Source organism: Crocodylus siamensis, chromosome 2 (genome assembly GCF_052110815.1).
Source record: "Crocodylus siamensis isolate JL-2025a chromosome 2, ASM5211081v1, whole genome shotgun sequence".
Taxonomy (NCBI): Eukaryota; Metazoa; Chordata; order Crocodylia; family Crocodylidae; genus Crocodylus; species Crocodylus siamensis.
This window is the reverse complement of record NC_143396.1, coordinates 120,358,483-120,377,593: the sequence shown is the minus strand read 5'-3', so window position 1 is coordinate 120,377,593 and position 19,111 is coordinate 120,358,483. Positions and strand designations below refer to the sequence as shown.

General features: G+C 39.7%; 1 protein-coding gene across 1 annotated transcript in view; it reads left to right on the top strand.

The window, feature by feature from the left end:
* ANK2 (ankyrin 2) overlaps window positions 1-19,111 on the top strand; it is a 327,832-nt gene that overhangs the window by 247,019 nt on the left and 61,702 nt on the right. The window contains exons 27-33 of the mRNA XM_090036674.1: window positions 392-433; window positions 1,313-1,348; window positions 8,875-9,099; window positions 12,414-12,568; window positions 14,003-14,214; window positions 14,737-14,941; window positions 15,757-15,853. Of these exons, the coding sequence (XP_089892800.1) occupies window positions 392-433; window positions 1,313-1,348; window positions 8,875-9,099; window positions 12,414-12,568; window positions 14,003-14,214; window positions 14,737-14,941; window positions 15,757-15,853 (972 nt within the window). The remainder of the gene's footprint in view (window positions 1-391; window positions 434-1,312; window positions 1,349-8,874; window positions 9,100-12,413; window positions 12,569-14,002; window positions 14,215-14,736; window positions 14,942-15,756; window positions 15,854-19,111) is intronic.

Below are 19,111 nucleotides of genomic sequence, written 5' to 3'. Positions count from 1 at the left end.
AATTTATCTTAGTTATCTAGGGCAACTTTCCTGTGTCTCAGAGTCCCCAAGAGTAAAATGGGTATGCTAAAATTCCTGTTATATTAAAAACATTGAGCTCCTGAAATACAATATTTTACTTATCTATGAGGTATTTTATTATTGCATATCTGTATGTTACGTTCATTTGGCACTATGAAAATTCTGACTAACAAACAGTTCAAAGGTATCTTCATACACACACACACACACACATACACACACACACACACACATATATCTGGGAAAGCTAAATAGTTGGAACTGTGTTAGTTTGCTCTTTTGGAAACCATTACGTCCATAACGGAAATTAAAAAAAAGAATAGGGAGCCAGTGGTTAAAATTGATAAATAATGAGAGTTATCATTCTTAGCTGCCTGTCTGGAAAAAAGGAGATTGGATCATTGCTTACAAGGTAAATAAAACACGCTTAAAGTGTTGTTTTCTGAATCCTTTATGTTGCTTTCCCCACTGTGACATTCATTTTATGGAAATAGTTGTGGAAACAGGACCTGGCAGCTAGCAGCTGAGAGTCATTTCAAATGTACAAAAGTAAATGATATTAGAATCCATCAAATCTTACAAGGGCCTAAAAGTTTTGCTGATGCCAAAAAAAGAAAATGGCAATAGATATTTACATAATAATGAAGTGATGGGGGCAAATAACATAACTGACTGTAGTTTGTATTACTGGAACATAAGGCGATAGAAAAATTATAACAAAAAGTTTACCATCTGTCAACCTGGAGGTGGGAATGAAAGGAGGACTACAAACATGTTCAGATGGAGCAAACTGGAGGACAGACCATTCAAAAGAACACCTGGGAACAAAGAATTATAATTCATTTTGTTCCCAGAAGCTCTTGATGGAATTACATTTTAAGCTGTAGACACATTATATTTTGGAGGCCCGGTTTAAAAGTAAAAGTAAGCACCTGAGTAAGGAAGTACAGTACCTTATTTGGCTCTGAGCTAAGCACTTAGGGAACCAGATGCCCAGCTTTGGTGTCCAGATGCCAAAATGATTACTCCAATTCAGAGCCGAGATTAAGGATACATACATGGTGAGAGGAGGTAATAGCATCCCAAATTACTGTAGCTTTGCTGTTGTAGTTGCCACCTGTAACTCATGATACTTACATAAGCTTATGTTCCATACTCATTTATACCCTTTGTTCACATGCTCTTCATATTTATAGGCTCAGGTTAAAAAAAACACCTCATTTATTTCTTTTTTTATTTATAAACTTCACTTCATGCTCTTTTTTGTGCTAAATTATGTATTCTGTTGCAGCCATTCTTCTCCATGTCTTGATCATGACAACAGCAGGTGAACTTCTGCATAATTTCTTTTAATATGCTTCCTCACCACTTCATCCTTACCTTCATCCTTCTTCTAACTTACACACTCTCAGGATGCTTTAGTGCTTTTATGTTTATTTAGACAGTAGGGAAATTCTACCTGGCAAAATTCTACATGGTCTTACTTTTCCATTGTATGGGAGATACCCCTTTTCTCCAAAGTATGCTAATAACTTTTATTAAGAAAATTCTAGGGACATTGTGATCAGTTTAATTGAAGCCCAGTGCAGTCCGTCTAAGTCTTGTCTGTAGTTAATACTAAATTTTCTATACCAGTCACATGAATAGGCTGTTTAAAATGTAAATAATTATGGCTTTGAAGGCATTTCACAAAAGTGAATCCTTTTCCACAGTCCTTTTCATATGCAGAGTGCTACAGAATCTCTTTGTAGACCAAATTTTTCCCATTTTCTACCTTATTAAAATCAGAAGAGGGAGTGGCAATGGTGCAATTAAAGAGTTAAATTGGTCCTACGTCCTTACTTCTGTGTGATTTTGCTGGCAAATAAAATCAGTCATGTAGGTGCCAAGAGCTATACTAAATGAATGTGATACATTTATCATTGATGCAGTGCTCAGTGCTCCACAAAGCATAGCAGATGATGCAGTACCTACTTGAAGATTTCAGTGTATTAACCCCCTAATATCCAATATGTTCGTTGCATTTGTTTGACATGTGGCTGCAATTGTTGTTGAGAAACCTCAGGCCACTTACTGAGTTTCAGCAAGCCATCAAGGGCTGCATGATAGGCAACCAGGGGCAGATATATATTAATTTTTTTAAATTTTTAGGGGTCTTGCAGGCCAGATAGAATGGCCTGGCGGGCCACATTTTGCCCACCCTTGTCTTAAATACTTAAATAAATAAAATTCTTAGGGAATTCTAACTCCTTCCATATCATAGTTTGTTCTCAGCCAAGAGCCTTTTTCTAGGGCTGTGCAAAGCTTCAGTCACTGTTTCGATTCAGAGGAGATTCGGCTCCTGAATCTCTAAATCCAAATTGAATCAGGAGACCCATTAATCTCTCCGAATTGAATCAGAAGCCTCCAATTCAATTCAGAGAGATTCGATGATTTGGTCATAGGCACAGCTTTATATGTTTTTTCTATGTACCTCGAGGTACCAGGCACAGCTCGTGAACTCTGAGATGGTGGGGGCAGATGGAGTATCCCACAGGAGTGCGGGGGGTCCCCTGTATGCTTGGCCATGGATCCCGTTCCCCCAGCTTGGTGACTGGTACCTCCTGGGTCTGGGGGAGCACCTGAGGTCCCCCCATGACCAATCACTGAGCTGCAGGGGGGGGGTCCCTGTTGCTCCTGGCAGCAGACCCAGAAGTGGACCGGAAGTACTTCTGGTCCACTTCTGGGTCCACCACTGAGCATGTGCCCTCCCCCCGCCATGCTTCCGTGGGACACATCAACTCACCATTCACAAGCTATTCCTGGTACTTCGAGGTACGTGGAAAAAACATATAATGCTGCGTCTGTGGCTGAATTGCTGATTCTCCACATCAGCATTGAATCTTCAGATCTGGCCGAATCAAATTGGGACAGTGACCTGAATCAGCTAATCAAATCACTGTTCCCTGAATCCGGCTAAATCCAAATCAAATACTGCCCACTTCGCACACCCCTACCTTTCACCTGTTTTAGCTAGCTAAGATTTTTACAGTCAGTAAAGGGTACATTTGTGCAAGAAACTTACAATTATTTCTAGATGCCTGCAGTTCAGTTCATGTTTTTTGTCCTCCTAGGATGTATATTTTTACTTATGTATAGTTACTCATCAGCCTGATCCAACACCTGTTGAAGTAACAGAAAAACCTCCCATTGACTTGAACAGGCATTTGATTAGCGTGTTTATCTTTGGTATCTTTGAATTCAAACTTTGGATCCATTTCCCTTTCCAATTCTACGCTTGAGAATTGCTGAAGCACCCTGATTAAGCTATTTGTTTCTGCTTTTTTACACTTTGACTAACACTGAGTGCTGCTATTTCCTTGTTTCCTAGTTTCTTGTATTAGCTAAAATAACTTAGATAAAAGAGCTCTTAAGTGTGTCTGTGGTGGTTATGGTTCAGTGACACTGTTACCAATTTTTTGCTATATAATGAAAAGCATGTGCGCCTGCCTAGCTAACTAAAATGAATAACCGTCTCTGAATGGACTGCATAATGATAGCGGATCGCTTTTGCATTTTCAGTTTTTATGTGGTAGCAGCAATCATTACCTGTTCCAGAAAGACTCTTTAGGAAACTGTGTGCGTATGGCTGATCAAATGGTTTTACAGACAGAGAAGTGCAGCTGAGTGCCAGCAAACTTAAATTCTTCACTATCTGAAGGGAGCATGATTCTTCTGGAAAACAGCTGACTAAAACAAGAACATATGGCAAAGCACAAAAATAACGCCCTGTCTTTCTCAATACATATTTCTCCATTTTTATTTCTGTGTTTATTTCTTTCCTGCATTTTAAATGGCTTCAAAAATAGATTAGCTGTTATTGTCTTATCAAAGAAAAAATTGGCAAAAGAAACACTTTAGTGTGTTTGGAATATCAAAATTATTTGGAACCTCACCTCCTTTCACCCTTCAAAACTAGATCAGTTTAATCATACATTTTGTAAACGATTCTTTCAATCACAACTTAAAAATACCCATCTAGATTTGATCTATTTTATGTGGAAACATCTTGCGAGAATTAAGGAGTTTTCTCTGATGTCCTTAGCCAAAATATTAGCACTCTTGCTGCTGCCTTCCAACCCCAATTTAATCAGATTTTGTGTATGTCTGTGAATTTTGTGTAAGATCCTTTGGGATGAAATGCCATAACTCGTGAGGTTGGTTGTGTCTGTTTTTCCTTCCTTTGTTAGAATGCTTATCATTACATGATGATATTGTGACATAATTTGGGGTGCACAAACTTCAATTAAAGCATAGCGTTCAGGCAGTGCACACATCCCATTAGTTCAAAACAGTTTTGTGTATGTATATTATGATGTGTGAATGATAATGTTCTGAAAAATATGTGCGAAAAGTTGCATAGATAGAGGTTTGGTTAAGGCCCCTGGGAAAACTGGCTGTATTTGTACAGCACTCAGACTTTATTGAGTATTTTTATAGCTTTCCTGCATTGAAAATTTATTTTCAAACAATTAGAAAGTAAAGGACAGTGTGAAGGAAACTGCATTGACTTTGACAGACTGACTTTGATACATTGTTAGAGCAGAGATTGCTTGGTTTAACTTCTTTGCAGCAATAGGTATATCATTAGTCTCATACAGTGGAATATTTATATTTTCCAAAAAGTGTTTATTTTGGAGGTGTGTTGTCTTTTTTTTCTGTGAGACGTTCCAGTTTTTTAAAAAAATCATCTATTACCATATTGCCTCTCTCTAAAAGAGACATTGACAATTTTGCCTTCAAATGTGTCTATCTTGTAGCTACTATATGGATATTCTTAACTTTTAGCTATATTCTGCATAAAACTGTTTGTTTTTGTGGTCCCCAGTTGATATTATTGGCTATTTTAATATATGTAAACTCAATTAGACCCAAAGGAATTCCTTTCCTTTTTCCTATTTTTTACACCCAGCCAATAACTACATTTGGCTCTGGTATCTTGCTTAGTCACCAATTTCTATAAATTAATTTCCTACCTTTGAACTTTCTATACAAAACAAACTTTCTGAATCTTCCTTGACTTCTGTGGCACATACATTTCATGACTTCTGGCATGGCTCTTTTCAAAATCTGCTCATATTTGGAATTAAGATTTATATAAACAAAGTAGCATTTACAAAATTTGGATCTTTTGTCTGACATAATTTTTGACCTTACCTTGTACCTTGAAGCTTCCAGCTGTCTCTGGTACTAGGTTTCCAGAATGGGGGGCTAATATTTTAGATATGCTCTCAATAAGATTGTATAGGAAAGAAGTATTACCTCCCTAGTCTGTGGCATAAAGTCTGCAAAAACTGTCCAAGATTACACTGTTTTTTTTATTTAGCTGATATAACATACAGCAAGATTAATTAGCTATCCTCTATTACCCATTATTGTCCCTTGCCTTTATAGCTTTCCTCCTTTTTGTTTAATGTCAGCTTCAGATTACAGTACCATATGCCTCTGACATACGTTATATTTAAGATATGATTGCCCTGCTAATTGTATCTTAAATGGTAACCCATCCACATGTTCAGGCAATACATGCTACGACAAAATGGGAAACTAGCCACAAAAATATTCCACAAAATATGTATAATATTTTTGTGGTTGGTTTCCATCACACCTTAAATTGAATGTGTGGCACAATCCCCATCATGCAGCCAGATGCTGGCTACATGAGGTTGGTTGACAGCTCCTCCATGGTTGGCAGGCTGACAGTTATGTGGTGCTGCCCTCCATCTGCAGCTTTGAGTTTTCTGCCGTTGTAGTGCATGAGTCTCTGGGACCAGCCCCAGTGCAGTCCTGGGGCTGGGACCCACAGTCAAGCTGCATAAAACCCAGTGTAAGTGTGAAATCAGAGTCAGGACCAAATATCCCATCAGCTATTTTAAGCATATGAACACATAATGTACAGTTCATGGAGAAGCACCATCAATTCAGTACACTCTTCTTTTTTGTTTTGTCTGAAAAAAACTTAAGAGAAAATAGAATACCAGGCATGAAAAGAACAGGACTGGGTATTCCTATAAGGAAAGAGATTACTTGATTTGCTCATGCGATGTACTCATTACTGGTGTTATTTACATTCATATATGATAATTATTCATATTTATGTGTTTATTTCTTTGTGTTCTGGTAGTAATTACAGTGTTCTTGGCAATCTTGACAAATATAGGAAGCTAATCTAAGGAGTTCAGCTTTTAAGAAGAAGAGTTTAATTTGAAATAATAGAAAATGATAGGAAAAAAACACTGCACACTAATGAAAAATTGTACCCTTGATCATTTACTTAATAAAAAATGCCAGCATTCATTCAGAAAATGATTTGCATCAAATCATTCAGCCAGCTCCGCTGATAACAGTTATAGCAGTTTCTGTTGCTGTCTATTTATTACAGTAATATATTGGGAACTTCTTATTTCATCCCAGATCTTACTACTGTTAAATACATTTCTACTGCTACCATTGCAATAGTGTTTTAGGCAGAGTGACGTTACATCCTGTTCTTTGGGACAGTCTCATTTTAAACACCTGTCCTGGTCATCCCTGTGGTTTGGTCAAACAAACACTGTTGTCCTGTTTTGCAAAATCTCCATGCCTGAAAGTGATATTCTTCAGGCAGGTGCTGTAACACTCCGCAGGCCGCCCACAGCCCTCCGTCCAGGGCTCTGGTGCTTTCAGCTAAGCTAGAGCTTGAAGACAGTTGAATGTGCTGGGAGGGGAGTGTCCTGATATGAAACTGGAAATATGATCACCCAAATTTTAGATGGATTCTCAGGAACAGAAGTGAAAGCACTTTTTATACATCTGTCACAAAGGTGATGCAAAATGTGTTCAGACAGGGCTTGACTTCAATTTATAAAAGCCAATCATGCAGGATTATTTTCAAAACTGAGAAATTAGCAGCTTTGAATTCTTCTTTCTTCCCTGTGAGTAGTAAAAGACATAATTTAACATTTAGACAGAATATATTTTAGGAAGGTTGCATCCATTCTTGAAAAATTAACCCAAGGAATTAAAGCTGTAAATCTTTTTCATTTTTTTCCCCTTGTTAAGACCACAGAAGCACAGCCCCTAAGGAATGAAATTATGGTTGTACTCCCCTGAGTTGTACAGTAAACAAAACCTAGAGGTATATGGATGGTGGTAGAATAGGAGACTGCATGTGTGAGAAGTGTCTTCATAGCCTCCATGGCGCATGGCGTGCTTCAGATTGGCAGGTTGTGGCTCCTTTCTCTCATCCATTATTCTGACTTGCATGGTGTGTTGAGTGTTCTGTTTTAACAGCATGTGGAATGAATTGCATATGTCTTAATAGTGAAAGGATGCAAATATTTGTTGTGCAGAGTGACTCGAGTGAGAGTGAAAATATTTGTATTTGTCACTCATCTTGTAAGATTTTCTTTATTGCAGGTCTCTCAGAGCAGATGTTAGCATTTGTGTGACTCCCCGTGCAGTAATGCTAGAAATAGGCCTGGTATTGTCCCAGCTCAGCTATTCCCTCTTTCATTTCCAGCAACCCAATAGTATAATAGTTGATATAGCCTTTCTTTCCTAGGTTTTGTATGCTTTGCAGAAATGCCCTTAATTAGGCTTTGATCATAGCAAAACTATTAGAGTCAACTTACTGGCTAGTCACAGCTGAAAAAATTGAGATAGAGGTGAAAAAGTGCCATCTAAGGAAGACTTTTCTGTTTCTCCAGGAAAACCTACATGCTATTTACCCTGATCCACGAAGAGCTTCTCTATCATAGCTAGCTTCCTGCCACTGTAGGGCATCCCCATAGGGGCATGTTAATGTTGTCTGCAGTAACAGGAAAAACAGTACTTTTTAAATAAGCCCACAACCAAATGATTACATTTTGCTCCCATCCTCAGTAGCCTATCTTAGAAGAAGCATATCTTAAATGCCGACTATTTGCTACTCTTTATTATTAAAGATATAGTTTTATTAAAAGAATCCTATTTACTAAACCTCTTTCCCATCCTGATTTAGTTTTTGTAAATCTAAGGAGGAAAGTGGGCACCGTAAATCTAGTAAGTAGTAGTGCTTAACTTGTTAAAAGTCAATGTAACCATTTTAACAAGTGCACCGAAGTCTTACTCTTTGATTATTTTCTCTTTCTAGTTAATATTTGAGATAGTGAAAAGTTTGAAAAGGCAGGTATTACAGATAAAGAAGGAATTTAGACCTGGTATAATATGCAGGTGTAATTCCCATTGGTTTTAATAAAACGTGTAATCCAGAATGAACTTTGACCTACAATCCATGAATAATTTAGTCTTAGGAGTTTCAAATCTATCAAACCATAAGGAAAATTATAGTAAGTTCAACAATAAAAGAAACCCAGTTCACAATTTTCTTCATATCACTGCATAGTAAGTCTTTTTTCTTTAATAATAAATATTAGAAGTTTGTTATCTATGCATGGGTTTTGTGCCTATCTTACCCTGTGATGGCACTAAAGGTAGAAATGTATGACAGCTTTGGAAAAAAAAATGTTCACAAATGTAAAATAGAGGCATTTGCACAGGACCCTATATGATGCTCACACTTTTTTCCCCTAATTCCTTCATATGTATTCTGCCATACATGTTCTGAAAAATTCTAAGATAGATGTTGTTAGTTTAAGTAATTAGTGATATTGCTATCAATTAACACCACACAAACAAGGACAAGATTGTTAAAATTCTACATACAGTAGAAGAAAGCACCACACTTAGGTGTATAGTCTGTACATGTTGGAAGACAACAATTTGGAATGTAACCGAAGTGATTTTTCTTTGCCTAATATGTCTTTATATATAATATTCATTTCACGCTTTCAGCTTCCTGGTTAGTTTCATGGTGGATGCCCGTGGTGGTGCCATGCGAGGTTGCAGGCATAATGGACTAAGGATCATTATTCCCCCTCGGAAATGCACTGCCCCAACACGAGTAACCTGCCGGTTGGTCAAACGTCATAGACTGGCCACCATGCCTCCAATGGTGGAAGGAGAAGGTCTGGCCAGCCGCCTTATTGAAGTTGGACCTTCTGGTGCTCAGTTTCTTGGGTAAGAGTCATGGTTTGCCTGAAGTGAAAATGGAAGATATATTTTCATCTGTTTATAAGTTGCACTGCAGTGATACCCCCCCCCAGTCAAATTGATCTGAAAAAATGTTTTCTTTATATATTTTCTTTGTAACATAATAGGATGCCCACCCCAATGTAAATTGACTCAAAACCCATCAGCAAGTCACTTGGCTTGTCTGCATTTTTCTTGAGAACACTAAAGTTTTAAAACACTAACACTAAGGTTTAGTGTGCTTCCTGGAATAAGTTTATTAGTCAGTGTTGTGCTATTATAATGGAAATCACTTAGTAAAATAGAGAACCAATTCACATTATATTTAAATCACCCAAAATTAAGCAACAAAAGATAAATAACACAGCACTGATCTAAAGCCAAATTTGAAGCCTGCTGCAGATGCAACACAAGTTAGAGCTCCTTGTATTAGAAACTTGTGTTGTGTTATGAATAATTTGGACTATCTAGGAAGCGCAAGCTTTTGATTTTTCTGGGGTTAAAATTGCAAGTTCAAGCAATAGGACAACTCAAAAATTCTTCAGCAGCTTATTTTGTCCTATATTGCAATACCCAATAGAAAGATCACAATTGCAATTACTGCTGCGCTTGTTTTAGCAGTTTTCAGCTGAAACCAGCAGTTCTCTACACTTTTTTTTTCTTTTTATTTGGTTTGGTTTATTAGCTGCTCTCCCTATCAACTGTGGCATCCAAATGTGGATGATGGAAGGAACCCCTCCAAAAGAGCGAATGGCTTTAGTTGGAAACTAACAAAGAAGCTGTGAAGGGGAACAGTTTAAATCCATTTTGCAACAAATCGATTGATTTTAAGTCCCATCATATCAAGGGAGTCAGCACAGCCGTTGTTTTTGCTAATGTTCTGTATAGAAGAATAGACTTGTGAGAGAGTGATTTAATGGTTCTTTAACACTAATTGTTTTGGATGGGGTAGGGGTGGAGTCAAATACACATTTACATTATTTCATTGCTGCTGTACTTTAATAGAAGAACAAGAAGAATTCTGAAACACAGAGACCCTGTTGCTAAGGGCAAGCTTGCCTTCTCCAGTGGCAAACAGGCTGCTCCTTGGTATCAGGCAGCTGCGGAAGCTGCCTAACAAAACACTGACACTTTCTTCAAATGTTGGTCAGTACTTAAGCAAAAAAAATATGAATGTGAAGTACCAGCAGAATACCACTGCTGTCACATTCATTGTGTCTCTTGTCATCTCTTCCTTTCCCACAGTTATGTTAACACTTAGTGGGACAGATCTTAATCCACTCATTAGGCACTTAACTGTGATCCTGTATCCATTCTGTTGGAGTCTCTGAAAACCTGTTAATATATCTACAGTAACATCTTATCCTTAAAATGCATTCAATAAAAAAACAAAAGCAGTGAGGTGAAGGATGGCCCAGCCACCTTCTATATTAACTGTTTTTCAGGGACTCGAGAAAGGTGGATTAGGATTTTACGTGGGCACCTACATCCACTTATGGGCCTAATAGGCAGAACAGGATCTGGCCTGGTATTATTTTTCTTTAAATGGTCTCTTTATATAATGAGGAGTTTCAATAAAAACTCATCCAAAGAGCATACATGGATACGTAGCTAGTTTTCATGTGTACCCTGCCAGTGAGCATTTTTTTTCTGGGTGGTGTCCTGGCAGTGAAACCAGATAGTCACACATTGTATCTGTTGAAATAAATGTTATGGCACTGTACTGACCCAACTATTCTACGACCTCGATCCTGCTTCCATTAAGTTCACCAGTGGAACTTCCATTGATCTTCATGGAAGTGAGGTTGGTTCCTAATGAATGGGACTTATTTCATTAATTCCTGTCATCAGTCTGGCACAGCCAGGGCAGAACCTTATTCAGTGTACACCCTAATTTCACTCTGACCAGACATTGACACTGGGGTTCTGGACAAAAAAATACATAAAGCTTATTTATGTTCTTTCTTTCACTGCTGCTTTGGATGTATGCAGTAAACTTCATCTGCCTACGGCTCCTCCCCCACTTAATGAGGGAGAAAGTTTGGTCAGCCGAATCCTTCAGCTGGGGCCACCTGGGACCAAATTCCTTGGGTAGGAGAGACTTAAAACAAATTGATGGATGCTGGCCTCCCCGTTCTTCTCCTTCTGCAATATGATTTTTTTATGTCATTACGCCCATGGCATTGTCCCTTTCTATGATTTGAAATTCTGTATACTTAACTGTTAGTAGACCATTTTCCAACCCTTGTGGTATGTGGTTTTTGTTTTGGTGGTATGTTCTATCTTTTTTCTTAAAGTTACGTGGCCTTCATTTTTGTTTTAGCATGAAATCTTCCTAGTTGTACAGTGTGCCGGCTGTTGTGTGCTTGATGTCTGTAGCAAAGCAACCTGGACTGGGACCAAAAAGAATCTACTGTGTTTTGTTTTGGTTTGGTTTGGTTTGGTTTTGGTTTTTTTTTACACACATTGCTGCCAGTAAATCAATAACATATGTTATATGTTGGATATAACATATCATGTACATGGTGGCCCATGTGGTGATTCTCACTATTGAGGTATATGTATACAACATAGATTTTCTCCAGAGATATAGAAAGTACATTTGACTGTGTATACATGGGTTTGTCTAGATAAGCATGTGTGCTCGCGCACACACACACAAACACACACGTATTTACCTGTTCACAAAATGTGGGAATGAGGCGATTATTCTCTCTTCTACACTAGTACAAATCCAGGTTATATCCTTGGACCTACTTTTCCTTTCCCAGGAATGAAATGTGTTGGAGCTGGTAGAAGTCACAACAAAATAAAATCAGCATGAGAGGCAAATCAGGCCCATTGATTTCAATAGATGTATCCAGATTTCCACAAGTATATCTCAGATCAAATTCCTCCAACTAGCTAACTCTCTATTACAGTAGATTCGCTTTGAAATTAAATTGCACGTGTTAACCTGTACTGTAGTGACAGCTAAAATGAACGCTAGTTTTATTTAAAGTATCTTTTTAAAAAAAAGGCTAAAATTTCTATTCAGCACACTGCTACATTACCAGTTGTGTACACATTGTGTAAAGAGAGGAGTGTGCAATTAAATCATCCTATGGTATATTTACCAGGGGGGTTATAAAATGCTAGGATACTCTAGTGACCTACTAGTATGACTGTTAGGGTTGCTTCAAAATATTCCTGAATAATAGCTAGAACTCCAGGTCACTTTGTAACAGACTCAATGGGATTGCTGTTGTTTCCATTTCTGCCTCTCTCCCATATACATCTAATGTGCTGTATTGCTGTGCTAGGCCTGTGATTGTGGAAATTCCCCATTTTGCGGCTCTGCGTGGAAAAGAGAGAGAGCTGGTGATTCTGCGCAGTGAGAATGGGGACAGCTGGAAGGAGCACTTCTGTGAATATACTGAGGATGAGCTAAATGAAATCCTAAATGGAATGGATGAAGGTACCCAGCCAGTTTTCCACCCTAGTCCATTCACTGCCTTTTCCAGCATCATTTCTGTAATGAAGAAAAGCTCCCTTTATCATCTTTCCTATGGCTTACAATCTGACTGTTGGTCCTCAAATTCAAGGTCTGTTTTGGCAAATTCTGCTCATGTTTATTGAAATCACAGTGGATCATTATAACATTCTTAGCACACAGCAGCACTGCTGGAGAGGTCTGTTTTAGCTGACGCCCCTAGAGTTTTCAGTAGAGGCAAAATCGTCATCATCTGCAATCACATGGTAAAAAGTCAATATAAACCTTCTGGATATTCAATTCACTCTTTTCTCATTACCTCTTAAGAGGTATGTGCTTGGGGGAATGCAGGGATCATGGATTCTATTGTCACTTGAAAGGACATAATATATGGGACATCCATAGTAGTATTGCCAATAACCTAGAGCACCAGTGCTCAACCTTTCTGGTCCATGGGCCAGATGAGTACAGCACAGTTAGTCTGCAGGCCAGATCTGGTGCATGGAGGCAAGTGTGCAGGGCAGATTCGGTATATGGACTGACCCCGCATGCCAGATCTGACCCGTGAAGTGATCCTGCACTCTGGGTCCTGAGCTGTGAAGTGACGCTTTGTGCTAGTTCTGGGGCCAAGTGCCAAGCCTGAACCTACATGCTGAGTCCAGAGCTATACACTGACTCTGAATATCAGCCCAATCTGGCAGGTAAGGCCATGTCATCTGGTCCATGGGACTTCCCATGGGTCCAAAAATTTAGTGGCAGGGAACCAGTAACAGCATTAATGGATGTGGGGCTCCCAGAGGCATGATAATTCATGCTGTCCCCATTCCCCTGCTGTCAAATTTGTAGACCTGTGGGAAGCCCCATGGGCCAGGTGATTCAGGTCCATAACTCAAACCCAGGCCACGGGCCATACTTTGAGCATCACCGATCTAAAGCATGTAAATGGGTTTTGTTCTGGGGTCCAAACATTGGTTCTAAGGATGACTTTAAAATTTTAAAGAGCATATTTAGGCTACAGTATGTTATGGTGATTAAGTGGTTGCCTAACTCTGAGTAATACCATAGAAATGAATGGGACTACTCATGTGCTTAATGTCAGGCTTTGATAAATCAGGAATTAGCATTGGTATTTGTCTGAAAATGCCAGGAAGAAATGGGCTTGATCCAAAGCTCTTGCTGTATGTATATGCACACAGATTTTGCAGAAGCTGATGTCCTGGATTATCTACAAATCGTTTTCTTTCTTTCCTTTATTCTTCGATTTAGCTGAGCTTAGAATGCTGGCATGTGTGTTTTTCCCTTTAAGTGCTACGTATTTGTAACTTTAAACTACAGCTTAAAGTAGTGTTAAATTAATTTGGACATAGTTGTATTTTTGCCATAAAATTCTCATCATCGACCATGATTATTTTGGTTCAGTACTTGACACTCCAGAGGAGCTTGAGAAGAAGCGTATCTGTCGTATCATCACCCGAGATTTCCCACAGTACTTTGCAGTGGTATCCCGCATCAAACAAGACAGCAACCTCATTGGACCTGAGGGAGGTGTGCTTAGCAGTACTGTTGTACCACAAGTGCAGGCAGTCTTCCCAGAAGGAGCTCTAACCAAGCGGATTCGCGTTGGCCTCCAGGTACAGAGAAGCAATTACAATGCTTATCACTCTTCCCTCACTGGTGCTGCATTTGAGGCATGCTCCTTGATGGGACAGAAGACCTTCCATGCCGTAGAGTCAGCAGACAATAGGATGTAATCAGTTGATCACTTGTGCACTTCTGCCAAAAATACTCCTGAGCAAATAAAAAATTTGGGTGAGAGAATGAGCTCAGGGCTGCTTAGAGAAAGAGAAAGATTAGGGAAACCTGTGACTTTTATTCATAAGTCAGCCACTCATGACTGTGTGACAGGAAAGTCATTTACCTGTCAGTGATGAGAATACTAACATAAGTATTAGGGAGGTGTGGGATTTAATTAATTGCATGTTTCTTAGATGCTCTAAGACCCTTAGAGTAAAAGTGCAATATAAGTGTTGAACTCAGTCAATTAGCTGGAAAGCAATACAGCTTCTGTTGAAAACAGAAGTTGAGGGACATGAGGGACAGTTGAAGGACATTGTCATTTACATTTTCTTTTATTGTCTTGTTACTTTGAAAAGGCCCAACCTATGCACCATGAACTCGTAAAGAAGATTTTAGGCAACAAGGCTACCTTCAGTCCTATAGTCACCTTGGAGCCCAGAAGAAGGAAATTCCACAAGCCCATCACAATGACTATTCCTGTCCCCAAAGCTTCCAGTGATGGGATGATGAATGGTTATGGGGGTGACACACCTACTCTAAGATTACTATGCAGCATAACAGGTAGGTTTTCTGCGCTGGTGCTCTGTGTGAGCACAAAGGACCCTACAGTTATAAACTGTTGTGGGTCAGATGGATTAAACTGATTATAGTGACATCAAGCTCAGTGAAACCTAGGGTGAGGGCTGCATGAGAAAATAAACTGGCATTCATATCCATGAACTACATCAGAATCAACATTGTATCAAGGTACCATTATGCTTTAGAGAACAACGATGCGTTATATATTTTTATCCTCATTTTGTAGCCCTAGGCTTCCCACTTCTTAACTTCTTTATCCATTCTTGTTCACTGAGCACCAGCATTGTGATTTAGTATTTCACAAATGTTGGTGATGCAGAAGGGGATTGTGGTCGTGTCCAAATTTCAAGCCCCCACGCTCATGTAGGTAAGCACTTCATATTAAACTAATTCCACTAAAATTGATGACAAATAACTGCCCGACTGTGTTCACACTATGACTTTTAAAATGTAATAAGCCATGCAAACTTCTTCTTAGGTCTGCTTTATGAATTGAAAAAAATATTCTTCTAAAATTACTAAAAAGAGCACCAGACCATTGTTTTATAACAGGTAAAGGACCTGGGCAGAACATGTGTTTGGTTGTAACATAGAGAAGATTCCAACCTCCTCTTTTTGCTATACTATAGCAAAGGTCTGTATGGACCTGCAAGTTCCAGACCATCTCTCATGCCATTGCTAAACATTTTTGGTGCTGATTAGAAAAAAAAGGAAAGAAAAATGTATGAGTTTCTTAGAGCATAAAGGGCTGTGATTTTTTTCCTGTTTTCAATTTTTTTCTTATATTATTACTTTAGGTGGAACCACACCTGCGCAGTGGGAAGATATTACAGGAACGACACCATTAACATTTGTCAATGAATGTGTTTCCTTCACAACAAATGTTTCTGCCAGGTACGTACCAAGTAGAAGACAAAAACCAACAAACGAACAAAAAATGTACTATTAAGGGCTCCTTACGTCTTTTCTTTCTGCCTTTATCTTGTCTTACTCAGACCAAATACTTATTTTTAAAATCTATTCATTTACAAGCAAAAAAAGGACATATGTATTTTCTTCTGTGTTGGAATGTTGGAAGACTTTGTGTCCCGTCCCTAGAGCGGTCCACACGTTGAAGTTACATTGAAGTTGTAAACCTCAGGTGCCACGGCAGCTGATGAGTAAGATGAGCATTCTTGTCCCTTTCACTGCCTCTAACAGTGGCAATAAAACTTACAAGAAAGTGTTTTCACTTAGCAGTTGCCAGCATCTCAAGGAGGATATTTTGTTTCAGAAACAGCCTGTGCTAGTGTGTCCAAAATGAGTTTAAGGATATTTCAAGGTCTCTAGATATTTGAAAAAAAAGTTATTATTCTGAAGGCAAACCAGAAACACTGAGTTTTGGTAACTTCCTTTTGCAAGGCATAAAAGAACACTTCACTTCCAGCAGTCTCCAAAGAACAGTAAGTCTTGTATAGTGGCCTGGAAGTGATCCCCTATGTAAATCACAACACAACGGCAGTCTACACAGTAGAAGACTGGGTGAATCTTTCATATAAGTGAACAGTAGCAACACTTTCTCCTGGTTACATCTGCACACAGAGTTATTGCACAAAATCCTGCACTGATCCAGCTACCTCTCTAGGCTTTGCTGCATTGCAGATACAACAAAGGCAGAATTTTAGCAGCTGTTCAGTATCTCATTTGCACTTGTAAGATGTGTGAGAGGACTCAGCTTCATGACTCAGAATATAATTTCCAGTTCTTCTTAGTTTTGGTTACCACCCTTTGGATTAAATATAAACAAAATATTTTTTTTAAATATATCAGCTATTATTGGCTATTTCATTAGTCTATAGTATTCTACAGACACTATAGATACACTATAGTATGATCTGTTGTTCGTATTACAGTGGTATCAAAAATCTTTTAGGGCCATGTAGGAAGACATATACCTGTATTTTGAGATTTAATTTCCAGTAGTAGGGGAAGATTGTACTATACCAGTCTCCCAAATGCCAGGCCACATCCTATTTTAAGGAGTCTTCCCAGGGCTCAACTTGAAAAATGCAAGTGCATTTGACACTATATGTGAGAGAATGTGCATGTGATGAAATGGAAACAGGCATGATTTTTAAGAACATATCCATAGAGCTTTCAATCCCACCAAGTTTGTCATATCTTTAATGTTATGGTTAGCCCCAGTAGGTTCACCATAAGTCCTTATCATATTAAACAAAAATCCAGTGACCAGAAGGTTATTGTAATCATTTGAATTAATTTCTTGAAAAACAGCTATTGAAAAGCAAGTCTGTCCAGCCAATCTTAAACTTTGGTCTATCTTCTGGAGCCATGCCTACAGTAGGCATTTTTCTGGCACTAAGAGGGTAGCAACATTTTTGTACTTCCCTCTTGTGACATGGGGCATCTCTCAGGGCCACGTCTCATGTTGGCCCGCCCACCTGTCTCTATGAGGCTATCCGCCCGGTCTAACCTGCCACGGCTTTGCTGTTCCCATATACAGATGGTACATGTGGGAAACTGCACATTACTGCCCCGATGCTAGGGGGCACTATCTGCAGCTCCAGCCTCCCCTACACCGCAGCCCATGCCTCAAAGATGGCATCCAGACTAATATAACTCCCGGTCTGAGATCAGAGCAAACTGAGTCCAAAGTTGAGCTCCACACACACACACATTCACACTACCTCCCTTCTCACAGAAGGCCTCTTCCACTCTACCCCTCTCTCACCAGGGCCTCTGGCATACTGCCCATTACTGGGCCATGCGCCACGGTCCTTACTCCTCCTTGAGCAGCCCCTCTTGGGCCATCAGGCTGTGCTACTCCCATACTGGCCTTGCCATGCAGGACCTTCAATTCCCACAAGTTCCCCTACTCTGCATAGTCTGGCCTTATGCCAAACCCTGGACTAATTCTGCCCCAAGCCCCACACTGGGCACAACTTCTCACAGGGCTGGCCCTTGTACACTCCTTCAGGTTTACTCCCATTTGACCCTCCTCGGCATGCCTCTTGGGCTGTCCTTCAGGCCTACTCACACTTCAGCCCTACTCTGTGTAGGGCCTCCCAGTGCTCTCCACACTACCCCCGTCTGGGGTCTCTGGGATCTCGCATCCCTGCTGGGCTCAGACATCTAGATGTGAGCATACCTGGCCCCCACTACTCCCACACGCTACCCCCTCTGGGGTCCCCAGGATCTGCTGGCTCTTTGACTCAACCCTTAAAGTGGCAGGCACTACCAGTGCCCTGCCACACCTCTCGTGACAGATCCTCACAATGATCTGAAGGGAGGCTTGATAAAAGTATGTATCCAAAACACTCTTCCTCAAATTAAGGAACACTTTTCACTATCATATACCACAAGAGGGAGCTCTTCATCCATATATTTGCTCTCAAGCACTGCCTGCTGTTTAAAATATGCTGAAAGCCATAATTTAAGCTCTTCATTGAAGAACCAGTATTCCATCTTAGATTCTGGTTTGGGAGATCCAAGTCTCAGAGCTCCACAAGAGCTGTCACATCCCTAATTGGTCAGCATAAAATATAGCCACAGTGAAAGTTGTTAATATATGGAATGATAGCCCCTTATAGATACCATTAGACAACAGTTTTACTCCCCACCAGACTTGTAAATAGCCAGCACTACAGCCTGGCCAGGAGCAGCAGCTGGAAATTCACTGCTGCAGGCATTGGGGGATGGTGTCGCTTTTTTTTTTTTTTTTTGAGGAAAAAGGAAGTAACATGCCAGAGCAGCAAACCTCCAGTTGTTTTCCTATACCTTGCACAGTCACTCTGCCTTCCCCACTGCGGGGAAGATAAAGGGTGCTAAGGGGGAAGGGAAGACAGGGAAGGGCAAGCGAGGCACTCCCTTGGCTTAATTTTATCCCTCTTGTACCTTAGGCAGCTTCTGGGACTTATGCTGTACTCAACGAACCATTGTTATGGTACTGTTCCCCACAAAGAAGCTGAAAACAAATACCCTTTTTAATGGTCCGAAACAGGGGTAGGTCTTTCACTGGACCCTACAAATTTTTGCAAGATCCACCCTCTTCATTTGGATCTCTGTTTAGCAAGATACTTCTTAAATCCACGCCTGACATCAACCATAAATCCCACTGGGATCAGTGACTGAAACTTCTTGCGTAATGACAGC